Source organism: Lepidochelys kempii, chromosome 6, assembly GCF_965140265.1.
Source record: "Lepidochelys kempii isolate rLepKem1 chromosome 6, rLepKem1.hap2, whole genome shotgun sequence".
Lineage (NCBI taxonomy): Eukaryota > Metazoa > Chordata > Testudines > Cheloniidae > Lepidochelys > Lepidochelys kempii.
The window spans coordinates 100,744,136-100,757,662 of NC_133261.1; the positions used below are offsets into that span (position 1 = coordinate 100,744,136).

The 13,527-nt window shown below is 43.2% G+C and overlaps 1 protein-coding gene across 12 annotated transcripts in view; it reads right to left on the minus strand.

Moving 5' to 3' along the window:
• EML5 (EMAP like 5) overlaps nt 1-13,527 on the minus strand; it is a 294,529-nt gene that overhangs the window by 176,425 nt on the left and 104,577 nt on the right. For all 12 annotated transcript variants that reach the window (XM_073349378.1, XM_073349377.1, XM_073349376.1 and 9 more), the window contains exon 10: nt 2,817-3,029. In XM_073349378.1, coding sequence (XP_073205479.1) covers nt 2,817-3,029 — 213 coding nt within the window. The remainder of the gene's footprint in view (nt 1-2,816; nt 3,030-13,527) is intronic.

Sequence of the window (13,527 nt, forward strand, 5' to 3'; positions counted from 1 at the left end):
CAAAAACCAGGATTCAGTCTAGTCTCCAGGCTAATCTTAAACATTACGATGACTCTACCTCCTCGAATGCTAAAATGCATTTCAGAGGCTATGTCATATGGTCATGGCATCACAGGTTTTAAGATACAACAAATCTTTGAGACTTAGAGCACTTTTCTTGCTCAGCCTGGATGGTTTCTGGAATAGAGCATTCTGAATAACTGTGAAGCAGCAGCAACTCTTTTTTGTTAAACATATGAGTTTGCAAAGATTTCCCTCTCTCCCTACAATACACACACACTTTTCATTTTGGGGACTTCAGTTGAGAGTATGAGGTAGCTTGCTCTGGGCTTCAGCTTCAGAAATTTCATCTGAGATTTTCCCTTACCCTTAGTAGTAGGGTTGAGCAAGAAGTAGAGCCAATCAAGAAAAGGTTTTCCACTCCCATTAAAATTTGAGATTTCAAATTTTTTCCCATTCCTGACCAGGACAAACCTGAGACCTTTAGAAGTTTTTAGTTGAAAAAGGAAGACACACCCACCCAGCCACCCAAGAACAGTCAATGACCTACTGGTTAGAGTACTCACCACGGATGTGAGAGACCCATGTTCAAGTCTCTGTTTTCCCTGATTCAGACCAAGGACTGGAACCTGACTCTTACACATCCCAGTTGAGTGCCCTAACCAGGTGAAACAGATAAGTCATCTTTGCTGACTTCTGGCCCAAATCCCTTAGAGAGGGGTAAGGGCTGGAAAAGGGAGGGAGCATTATGAGGGAGACCACAGTTACAATGCCTGGAGACATGTTCCCTGCATGTCTCCCTAATGAGAAAGTCAGCTACTTCATCGCCTTCTGTAGGAGCACTGGAAGAGAGGGAGAGGGAAGGGGAGGCCCATTTTTCCTAAGGAAGGAGTTTTGAATTACTTAACCCCATATTCCCTGATGCTTAGTCCTGGCTGAACAGGGGTCAGCTGCTCAGAATAAGGAATAGCAGGACCTGAAGCAGCTGGAAACACATGACCTGACAGTATATACAAGGCCACAAAAAGAGCTCGCACCTTTTTAATATCTGAGGCATTCTTGGCAGTGGAAAACATTGGAAAACTGAGCCTTATATGCGAAATTTCTTTCTGTGAATGTCAATGTTTGACAATCTGTACTGTGTATGTCCCTCTTTCCCTAGTGCTTGGAGGAAGATTAAACTGTTGGCTGTCAGCCAGAGTCTATGACTCAGGTTGAGGCTGCATCAACTTTGGCAAGACTGCCAAAATCCTTTTTGTCTTTTGTCTTTGGGGGTGTTTAGAATTTTTATGTTTGCCAGCTAAGAAACTTCTCCTTGATAGTAAACTCCCACTCTGCCTTAATCAAGTCCTCAGAAGCAGGATGTAGAGGAACACAAAGCTCCTGTTTTGTGCTAGCTAGGAAAAACTTCTGAGACACTCCCTGGATTTTACCAATGGGCCCTGCTCCGGGGTTGATCCAGCAGCATCTCCAGGGCTGCTAGAACTTTTCTTAGCATGACAGTGAAGAGGTGAAGAGGGAACAACCTCTGCTGAGGCTCCTCTTCCAGGGTCACATAATCAGAATCAGACAATTCCCCTTCGTCAGACAAGGTGGCAATATAGAGGAACTTCTAGGATTAAAACCAGAAAGAAGCCGAAGTTATGAACTTTCATTTGGATAATTTAACTGGGACGTTGGGTGCTGTGGCGCACGCCCATAATCTTAGCTACTTGGGAGGCTGAGGCTGGCAAATCGCTCAGGGGTTCTAGGCCACAGTACTATGCCAATCGGATGTACAGTGCAGCTGACAGCCTGGCCAGAGGTTGGCTGAAGAACTGGCTAGAACACGAATGATGTGTTGTGATCGGCGCTCTCTCTGTGAGGGCTGATGAACCGATTGATCAAGAATTTAACTGGGGCTTTTCCTTCCTTTCACAAGGAACTGTCCCTCTATTGGCACTGCTTTTATGCTCAGAAGCCCTAGGACTTGTGATTAGTAAATGGACACTATCTGTTTAAGGTTTCTCTGGGAAAAATGGCTCCAAAATGGCTCTGGGGAAAATGTATCTGTTATCTAGGCTTCATCCTGGGGCAAGGAGGTTCCCTGTGAGGGCCATGGGCAGACCGAAGGTCTACTGCCTGTGCAAGTTTGGAGGTAAAGAACTCTTGGAGTTCCTCCTGAAGGATAGTTCTAGCCCCTAACCCAGAGCTAATGATACAGTCTGCCACCAAGCACTACAGAATGGGGAATGCCTACTTGGAATAAAAATGACCAATATCCACTGACCTAGATCTGCATATGAATGGAGTGTGACCACAGCAGACACTTCTGCAGCTCATGGGATCAGGTGTGCTGATACTGTGCCTCACTGAGTGCAGGTGTGAGGGTAAATTCATTCACTTTTCTAGAGCCCTCATAGAGATTCTTTGCACAAAGTTCTTTTATTCTTACTTTCCCTAATTACACAATTTCGTCCATAGCATGAAACATGAAACAGATCAGCAATCATGATAAAACAAAAATAATTATAAAGGAATGCCCGCAGTGCATTTGTTCTTCTACTGAAATTTCTAGAAACTGTGTACTACTGCCACATAGAACCTGTTGTGATATAAATCACTATCTTATCCAAAGCGCACACAAAAACATAGATCATAGATTCTGTAAGTCACTATTACATGGTTCATTTAATCAAACCATTACTATTTTCCATATCTGTACTTTATCATTCTAAGACTACAGCTTTGCCATTTACATAACTCTTAAGACCTTTCTACTTTCCCCAAACCTTTATAAATATTCATTAATAATTTAAGTCAAACAAAGATATTACCTTTTCTTAAACAAGGATACCGGAATAGTTTTACTATTCCATAGTCATCAGCTGTAACCAAAACTTGACCATTAAAATTTCCATCTACAGAATTGATATCATTGATATCTGAATATTTGGGCCAGATTCCGTTAACTTCAAGGCCATAAACACATGTCCATGAAGCCCATTGGACGCCTTTTAATTCTTCTTTATTTGTTACTTCTTTTCCACCTAAAAATAAATACAAAGGCTTATTTTTAATAATTCACTCATGCTTTTCCTTTAATAAATTTGGAGCTAAAATGATCAAAAAATGACCAGAACTCAGATATAGCTCAGACTGAGTTGAAAATTGTACAGTAAAACTATCTTTTTCAAACATTCTTTTTATTAGAGGCAGCACTGATGGCAACGTCCATAGTCAACATTGCTTAATGCTTTCTATGATAAGACCTAGTTTTCAATTGCATATAAAATTTTGCCAAACTTTTTGGCTGAAATTTTTCATAGCAAGTATCTGCCTTAGGCTGTTTTTTTTTGTTTGTTTGTTGTTTTGTTTTGTTTTTAAAGGTTCAGCAAACATGGTTCAGCCATTTCCAAGAACAAAGGTAGGGGAAAATATGTTGTTTGGCCCCTGTTAAAAAAACCCTTACAGACTTTTCATTGAGAAACCCTAGAGCCTCCATGATTTTGAGCAGAAACTTGAAAATCTACCCAAATATGGCCAAATTACACATCTCTGAAAAACCTCAGTTTATACAGATTTGTTAGAAGTTGGTAACATGCTCCAATGATTCCACCTGCATTGCACATGCTCCATCCACACATAGCTCTTATATGCTGACTGGACTGAGAATGCACCATCCCAGAGCTGCAGACATAGCTAGGGCCACTATGGTGCCAGGCACCACAACAGAGAACAGGCAGACTTCTGTTCTCTCAATGCCCCCCCTTCTGGTGCCCAGGCAGAACGAGGAAAAGCAGACTGACATGCTTAAATGCAAAGTAGTGAAGAGGGAGAGGAGGAGGACGGGGTGGGCTGGAATGGACAGAGCAGGCACAGGCTATGGGGGTACAGGAGCAGGGGGAAACAGGGACAAGTTGTGGAAGGCCATGTTATGGGCAAGGATAGCATGGTATTTACCAGAGGTGGTTTTTACCAGGTAAATCATGGTTTTTACCACTCCAGGAAAAACTAGTTAGTCCCAGTTTATGGAATTTTCTATTTTTAAAAGTGTTTATTTAATGCACACCACATTACATTTAGTTTCAGTTACATATTCAAATTGTGGTTACATAAAACAGTAGATTAGGAGATTAATTTAGGGTTGTACAAATAAAAAAAAATTGCAGTGGCTGTAATACTAATATATGTAATTACAATACTGAACATTGGAAGGTCTGTATATGTTTCGGTTTGGAACTTTCTTAAGGAAGTTATATATGTCATGACTCATTTAATTTTTCAATATCATATATACAAAAGTAAAAAAAAAATTGATTACCTGAAAATGATAATACCCCAGAGTCGTAAGAATGAAGTGTTAAGCAATCAGAAACATGCAGAGTTGCGATCTGCCAGTTGTAATACAGAGGCCCATTGGTGGTTCACTACTTTGTGTCAGCAACTCCTCAGGCCTGACGTACTCACTACACCTAACCCATTGTTTTCATGATATACACCCAAAAGGTGGAATGCAATATATTGCTGGAAAACTAATATCTCACTGATCATTAATATTCTTGTGTGATATATGTATGGAATGTGCACAAATAAGGTATGTGCTAGAATTACGTTCTGAAAATGTGTTTGAGAAACAATGCATAAGCACAGGTTTCAGAGTGGTAGTCATGTTAGTCTGTGTCAGCAAAAAGAACGAGGAGTCCTTGTGGCACCTTATGCCCAAATAAATTTGTTAGCCTCCGAGGAGTCCTTGTGCATAAGCACAGTCTGCCCTAGACAAAGGAAAGGGTATTTGTTTGCTTGACCAGCCTGGTCCTCAGGCAGAGACAATGAAGGTATATTTACATTCAAAGTAAACAGAGTCATCAACCTAGCAAATGGCGGAAATAGCCTCTTGCGGGGTCTGAACCTCCTACGATAAGTAATTGAATCACCTGATAGTATACAATACTACTGTATTATAAAAGTGTATCAAGTATGAGCTTTTATGAAAGCTAATGACATACTGGTGATTAATATAATTGTGAAACGTACATAGTAATACTGTATGAAGAATTATGGATACTCAATAATATTATGCTTTAAAGTCAGTGACCAAACAAAGATAGGGAAATAGGTTTTCTGCCAGACAGAAGGGAAGGCAGTTATATACCTGTCTCCAATGAAATTAAGGAAGGTATGACCGAAAGCTGTTTAAGCCCCATTGACAGACAAATCAGCAGGGCAATGAGAAGTCCACAGGAAGGGAAGAAAAGCATGAGGTCATCCTGAGTCTGGGGACAAAACAGTGAGTTTCGGAAGATATAAGGAGAGAGAAGAGGCTATCTTGGAATCCATCAGTGGACAGCACAAGGGGCCAGAGTTCTTGAAACCTGAGCAAGATGGATCTTTCAACCAAGGGAGTTGAAATCTGTGGGAATCTAATATAAGTGAAAAACCTACGTAGGCAAAGATCTTTCACCTACAGCCCCTTGTACTTCTATAGAAGGTCCTGACTTAGAGAAAGGATGGAAAGAAAAAGATTGGTAAGAAATCTACCTTGAACCCAAGACTGTAGATTGTTGAGTTAAGTCTTAGCCACTAAAACGTGTATTTTACTTTTATTTGCTTGCAACCAATTTGTCTTTGTCCTTTGTGCTTGAACTCACTTAAAAACTCTCTATTTTTGATTAAATAAACTTGCTTTACTTTTATTCTAAATTAACCAAGTACTGCGTTCAACTTGAACTGATTATTAACTCTATGGTGCTTTTGTCTCTTTAAAGGAGCAACAGGCCTTATTACTCCTTTGAACATTCCTGGAGAGAGCTGGACATTTCAGGGCAGATGGTTTTGGGAAAATTCAGGACTGGGGATGTGTTGGGGTCACTTGGTTAGCAATAACCAAGGCTGCTGGAGACCAGAGTATGGTTGTCGCATAATGAGCAGGCTGCTGGAGTCAAAATTGCTGAACCATGGCAGAGGAAAACATTGATTTTGGATACAGAGTTTCTTCTACTTTAAATGAAAGTAAATGTGGAAGAAAGTTGGGATTTTTGTTGAGCAACCACAGACTTGCAATTTCTTCTTATTCAGATGACAATTTCTTTCTTGCGTATTTTGACTGAAGGAGGTTGACATAGGAGGTAATTGCCTCACAAAATCTCTTTTGAATTTTTGTTTTGTGTGGTGCAAGATCTTCATTTATCAGTAGATCCAACCATACTTTTCATGCAACTCCAACTGTCAGTGTGCAGTAAATAAGATATATGGCTACACACTGAAGGAAGATAAACAGGAAGATAAACAGAAATCCTGAACAGCAACATATTCAGTGAGCACTGTCCATTTTGTGCACTGAATGAAGCAGGGATCTTGTGGAAAAATATATTATATGATCATGTAATTAAAAGACTGTATCATAATGCATACACAACAAGGGGGCCAAATTAAACCCTGAAGCCTGGGATTTCCAGACCTAACTTTTGAGTGCTTGAATTTGCAACCTTAAAATTTATTTAACATAGATTTTTGTGTGTAATTTCATTATGTCCCCATGGTGTGAAATACCTCACCCACTAACTCTGCTGATTATTTGTGTGTTTTTGATATCGCCAAAACATTTCCAATAATGGGGTTATACTACAATTTAGAACTGAAAACTGTATCTTAAAATATTAATTTTCTTCCTTTAATGTTCACCTATCTTGAAAGGAGAAGTTTACAATTATACTTTTGTCACTGGTCGTTGATTGCTCACCTAAATATTATTGGTTTCAGAGGAACAGCCGTGTTAGTCTGTATTCGCAAAAAGAAAAGGAGTACTTGTGGCACCTTAGAGACTAACCAATTTATTTGAGCATGAGCTTTCGTGAGCTACAGCTCACTTCATCAGATGTTTACCGTGGAAACTGCAGCAGACTTTATATACACACAGAAATCATGAAACAATACCTCCTCCCACCCCACTGTCCTGCTGGTAATAGCTTATCTAAAGTGATCAACAGGTGGGCCATTTCCAGCACAAATCCAGGTTTTCTCACCCTCCACCCCCCCACACAAATTCACTCTCCTGCTGGTGCTAGCCCATCCAAAGTGACAACTCTTTACATAATCAAGTCGGGCTATTTCCTGCATAGATCAAGGTTTTCTCACATCCCCCCCACCCCCATACACACACAAACTCACTCTCCTGCTGGTAATAGCTCATCTAAACTGACCATTCTCCAGGTTTAAATCCAAGTTAAACCAGAACATCTGGGGGGGGGGGGTAGGAAAAAACAAGAGGAAACAGGCTACCTTGCATAATGACTTAGCCACTCCCAGTCTCTATTTAAGCCTAAATTAATAGTATCCAATTTGCAAATGAATTCCAATTCAGCAGTTTCTCGCTGGAGTCTGGATTTGAAGTTTTTTTGTTTTAAGATAGCGACCTTCATGTCTGTGATTGCGTGACCAGAGAGATTGAAGTGTTCTCCGACTGGTTTATGAATGTTATAATTCTTGACATCTGATTTGTGTCCATTTATTCTTTTACGTAGAGACTGTCCAGTTTGACCAATGTACATGGCAGAGGGGCATTGCTGGCACATGATGGCATACAAATATTATTGTAATTTTTGTATAGTTTTGCAAAGTAAGACTTGTTTATAGGATCAATTTCCATATTTACCTTAGCTTCAAGGGCCACTCATATTCCTTTTCTATTTCCAGCTAATATATTCCAGATTCTAATATATACCTAATTCAACTAATCATAGAATCATAGAATATCAGGGTTGGAAGGGACCCCAGAAGGTCATCTAGTCCAACCCCCTGCTTAAAGCAGGACCAATTCCCAGTTAAATCATCCCAGCCAGAGCTTTGTCAAGCCTGACCTTAAAAACCTCTAAGGAAGGAGATTCTACCACCTCCCTAGGTAACGCATTCCAGTGTTTCACCACCCTCTTAGTGAAAAAGTTTTTCCTAATATCCAATCTAAACCTCCCCCACTGCAACTTGAGACCATTACTCCTCGTTCTGTCATCTGCTACCATTGAGAACAGTCTAGAGCCATCCTCTTTGGAACCCCCTTTCAGGTAGTTGAAAGCAGCTATCAAATCCCCCCTCATTCTTCTCTTCTGCAGGCTAAACAATCCCAGCTCCCTCAGCCTCTCCTCATAAGTCATGTGTTCCAGACCCCTAATCATTTTTGTTGCCCTTCGCTGGACTCTCTCCAATTTATCCACATCCTTCTTGAAGTGTGGGGCCCAAAACTGGACACAGTACTCCAGATGAGGCCTCACCAATGTCGAATAGAGGGGAACGATCACGTCCCTCGATCTGCTCGCTATGCCCCTATATGCCCCTATATCTTTGTAGCTGAGGGAAGCAAGTTATGAGTCTCAGCCCAACACAAAAAATGTTTCCACTTACACAGGTAAGTACTCATAATAGATGGTTTCCCGCTGTTCAACAAAATGTTTTGTGCAGCTAAATAACAGTTCTTTGCTGTATGGTCTAGCCATTCAATAGCCAAAAGGTCAGGTGAAGACTGTTCAGATTAGAGTGAAGGACTTGACCGTACTGAAGGGACAGTATGCCCTGTGGCTCATGGGACTGCTCCTTAACATGCATGATACTGCAGGTTCCCCTGCCTCAGTGCACAAGTTTAGGCTGCCTGCTTGAAGAAGGGCAGCCCATGCCATAATCTTAGCATCAGTCTCTAAACAGTTAAACAAAAATAAACACTGAATTTGGTCATCTGAGTCTTTAAATAAACAAACAAAATCTTAAAAGGCAAGTCCTTAGTTGCAGCGCTTGAAGTCAAGGCCCTGACCTGACCCTGGGTTCTGAGCTAGTACTGAGAAGCTCCTCCTGTGTTCCAATCTCAGCCAGCTTTACCCCTGAGAAGAAGGCAAGCCTCCTTAACTGGCCTGCTGGCTCCCGATTGGTCAGTATCTCCTCTTGGGCCTTCCACGCCTTTGGAGGACTAAGTCTTTTTGGTAGCATTGCCTGAGCCAGGGCGTGAGGTGGTCAGGGCACTGACACCTCCAGCAGGTAGCAGACAAAGCCTGGACAGACCCTGTCACACATTTTCTCACACAGAATGGGCCTGAGAGCTCTATCTCCCCCTTCTGCAATAACCCCATCATCCTGGGAAAAGAAGTTGGTCCTGTGAATGAGATTGGGGTTGTATATGAAAGGCAAACACCCTAAAATAATGTGAGGATTACTGTTCTTCATTTCCTTCAACCATTTAATGGGTTCATGGTCTATTATTAGGTAAAAGGGAAGCCCCTAAAAGATTATGACACATTACCCCCATAGCCCATTTGATGGCCAGGCACGCTCTCTCACTGGTGGCGTATCTAATTTCTTGTGACTCCAGTTTTCAACTTTTGTACAGTATAAGATTTTCCATAGCCTGCAATTTTGCACCTGTACTGCTCCCAGACCATGTGAGGAACCAACCATTTGCACTAAGAATGGAGTGAGAAGTTGGGACACTAGAGTTCAGGATGTTGGCACAGGATAGTTTTTATCTTTGTAAAGGTCTTGTCACATTCAGTTGTCCATTGGACTGTTCCGGGTGCAGTGGCCTTCTTGAGGCCTGTCAATGGATTGTGAAAGCAAGGATTGTGAAAAGAGGTACGGACCTATAATAATACCTGGCCAGATTCAGGAAAGCCCATGCCTGTTTGTTGGTCTGGGTACTGGTGTCCTTCTTAAGGCCTCTGTCTTATCTTGCAGTGGTTAAAGCTGGCCATTCCCCATTAGATACTCCAGGTACCAAATTTCCTGCATCCCAAACTTACATTTTATTGAATTCAAAGTTAATCTTACCTTTTTTATTACTTTGGCACAGAGGCCATGTGTACCACATGCGGACTGCCAATTTGTACTAAAAATAAACGTTGAGAAGTTTGACACACTGCATTGAGTAAACATCAAATCGGGACACTGTATTACGCCTCCTGAAGTCCATACAAAATTGGGTGGTACCATCTGGCTTGGGAACCAGCATTACCAGGCTACACTAGGAGCTTTTGGACTCCTCAAAGATGCCAAGATCTAACATGGCTCATACTTCCCAGTGTATGATTCCATGGAGTTACTCAGGAATATGATAAGTTCCACGTTCTACTTTTACCTCTGGGTTGGTTGGAATTCAGCATTTGATGACCTAGTTGAATGGAGGAAACCATGTCAACAAATTCCTTGCTTGCCAGTGTCAAGTTAGGGGCAAGAGTTTAAGCTACTAGCACATCCTCAAGGCTGTCTGTTTCTTGTGTCTAAGGGCTCAGATCCTCAGGGAGTTCCCCAAGATCTATAAGTATGTTTTCCTGAGCCCACCAGGGTTTTAACATATTTACTTGGTAGATCTGGTGTTTCTTTTTGTCCAAATATTGAAATTTATAACTCACGTCTCTGACTCAGTGGACAACCTCATATGGGTGCAACAATTTGGTCAGGAGTTTGCTCTCCACGTTGGGGAGGAGCAGAAGCATGCGGTCTCCTAGGCTGAAAAATCCTCTCCTAGACACCTTTACTATACTGTTGGGCCTGGGTTTTTTGGGCCCATAGGAGAGTCTCCTTCACAAGTTGTCCCAGTCATTTAAGACACTCACACATTAGTAGGATATACTGAAACACATTTCTGAGAGCATGACAGCTGCTCTTTAAGGAGACCCAAGATTCGTTGAGGCCATTGGCCATGTAAGAGTTAAAAGGGTGAGAAGCCTGTTGAGGCCTGGGGAACCTCTCATACTGCAAAGAGGAGATAGGGAAGCAGCTGTTTCCAATCCCTGTAGTCCGTCTTCACAAACTTTTTTAGCATTTGCTTAAGAGTCTTGAGTGAAAATAAAGACAAACGCCATGGCTATGGCTTTGGCAGTAATTGAGAAGAAGGGAACAACCTCTGGGTAATAGGCTGCATAATCCACTATGATCTGGATCTATTGTTGCTCCCTTGCACTTTTTTCCAAATGCCCCAATATGTCCATCCCTACCCACTCAAATGGCATACTTACGAGAGGTAAGAGGATTAAGAGAGCCCAGAGGTTTCCTTTAGATGCTACTGTTAGCACTCAAGGTAAGACACACAAAAGCTCACCACTTATTGGTAGATCTGTGGCCAAAATATCTGGCCAGCACCCACTCGAGGGTTATATCTCTTCCCAAGGAACAATGAAGGGAACTACATGTGCCAGCCATAGTACTTCTTTCCGAATGTTTTGAGACACCAGGAGCTGGTGAAGTAAGTCACCCATCGAGGTGTTGTTCTCCTCTGTAGAGAGCAAGTCATTTTGCAAATCAAATTGGGGAAACTGGGAGGCCTGAGCCTCATTAGTGATGGTTCCATTAACCACTGCAACCAGGGTGTACATCTCGCTAATGCTGTCAACTCCTCATTGTTCCTGGACCAAATGAAAGAACCTGTCTAACATTAGGTCAATATCCAGAAAAGGATTATTCCAAAGTAGTCCTGTTGAGCTGCCAGCAGGCTTGGGAAGAGGGCTATCCTGAGGCAGTCCTGTTGAGCTATCAGCTGACTTGTTAGCTGCCAGAGCTGTTTGCAACCAAGACTTCCCGGCTAGTCATCACAGAGGTTGGAGCCCACAATCAGAAATTGGTCTGGTCTCACTGAGCAGCGAGATAGTAGTGTTGTCAGTCCTTCCCAATTATTACCTCCCATGACAAATTGGGAGTTACACTGACCAAAAGCATTCTAGCTTGCTCTCTTAAATTCCAATGTACCCAGGCTGTGGAGTAGGAATAAGTGTCCTCGTGGACACTGTTCATGTGCACCAGGTCATCCTTCTGTAGCTATCCAGGATCCAGTAGGGTCTCCCAGATTAGGGGTTGGGAGCACCTTAAATTTATTAGCCCCAACATTGTTTGGCCCCCTAGGACTACTGGAGCTACAAATGCTCAGCAACAGTTCTAGTCTGTTCTGCCAAAGAGATCCCAGAACTCTGCAAGCCACAGTCCGTGAAATCACACTACATGAGGGAGCACAAGCAGCAGACACATCCCAGCTTCCCACAGCAGAAATAGATGACCATTTGACAACAGATAGCACCTTAGCCTGCTCCTGGGAATGACTCCATGCGATCCCCCTCTGACAGCCCTTGCAGTGGTTGCCGGATGCCTTCTGGGGTCTATCGGGTGGGTACCCCTCATTCTGGGACTACTCCAGGAGCTCCCAGCCCTGCTGCCCCGGATTGATTCCTCAGGAGGTTGGGGTCAGTCTTCACTAGGCCTAGGTCACTCACATTGGACAGGCCAACTTTCTGACATAAAGTCCCCTGAATTGGACGGCAGCTGTCAGTATGCTGGGTTGTGTTGGTGTACCCAGGTTTGAATGGTAGCCAGCAAAACCTGTAGATACTGTTTGAACAACACAGACTCTATGATCTCAGATGGAGAACAAAGCCAGTGGGTGGGCCAATTCTTTAGCTGCTGGGGCACAACCTAGGATCATGCCCCAAGTGAGAAAGTTTCTGTCTGGAACTGGCACCAGTAAATCTCTAGTGATACCCCCAGGGGATGAGAATGGTGACTTTCACGGTATCGTACTACTTTGCAGCTTCATCACCTGAGGCCTAGTAAGCCACCTGAGCTTCCCCAGAAACAAAAGGAGCTAATCACACAACTCAGTTGGTCTCTTCCAACTGATGGGCAGGAGACATCTACTCAAATGTTACAAGGTACATCTCAGGATTATCAGTGGGTCCCAATCTGCAAAGGGCTGTGCCTGGCCCCAACAGCATCACTTCGGAATAGGACTGGCCATTTTTCCGCTTGAGCATAGCCACTGGTGAGCTGGAGCTGGTTCGCACCGGTTTGCGCAAACAGGATGTTAAATTTAGAAGCCGGTATAGAACCGGTTGTTAAAGGGCTGGGCAAACTCCGGCCCGCAGGCCACATCTGGCCCGCAGGACCGTCCTGTCCGGCCAGCCTGAGCTCTCGACTGGGGAGGCTCCCCTTGAGAATTCCTTTTTACTCACCTGGCAGCGCTCCGGGTCTTTGGCGGCACTTTGGCAGCGGGTCCTTCACTCACGCCGGGTCTTTGGCGGCAGGTGCCTCAGGGCCGCCAAAGACCCGGAGCGACTGAAGGAACCGGTTCTTCAGATTTTGGCAGCTCATCACTAAGCATAGCCTCTGGGAACTGCTGCTGCAGTAGCTCAAGGAGCACAGCTTGTTGCAACAGGGTAGTTCACCAGACCTCCTTTTGTACTTCCATGAAAAGTTGCTGGGACTCTGCCTGAACCTGCTGCTACTGAACCAGAGTCATACGCTCTCCTCCATGGACAGAAGGAGTCAATCCCACTTCTAGTACCAAGTTGTGGTAAGCAGGGTTGCTCCATAGCGCCCTCTGTGGGGCCAAACATGGTACTACAGGCGCTCCATGCCTTAGTCCGTAAGTTTTGGAGTCCTGTTACGCAGCCTATACTGTCAGCTCAGTGTCACTGTTTAAACAGTTAAATAAAAATAAACTCAGAATTTGCCTATCTGAGCCTTAAAATAAACAAACAAAACCTCAAAGGCAAGCACTTAATTGCAGCACTTGAAGGTAAGACT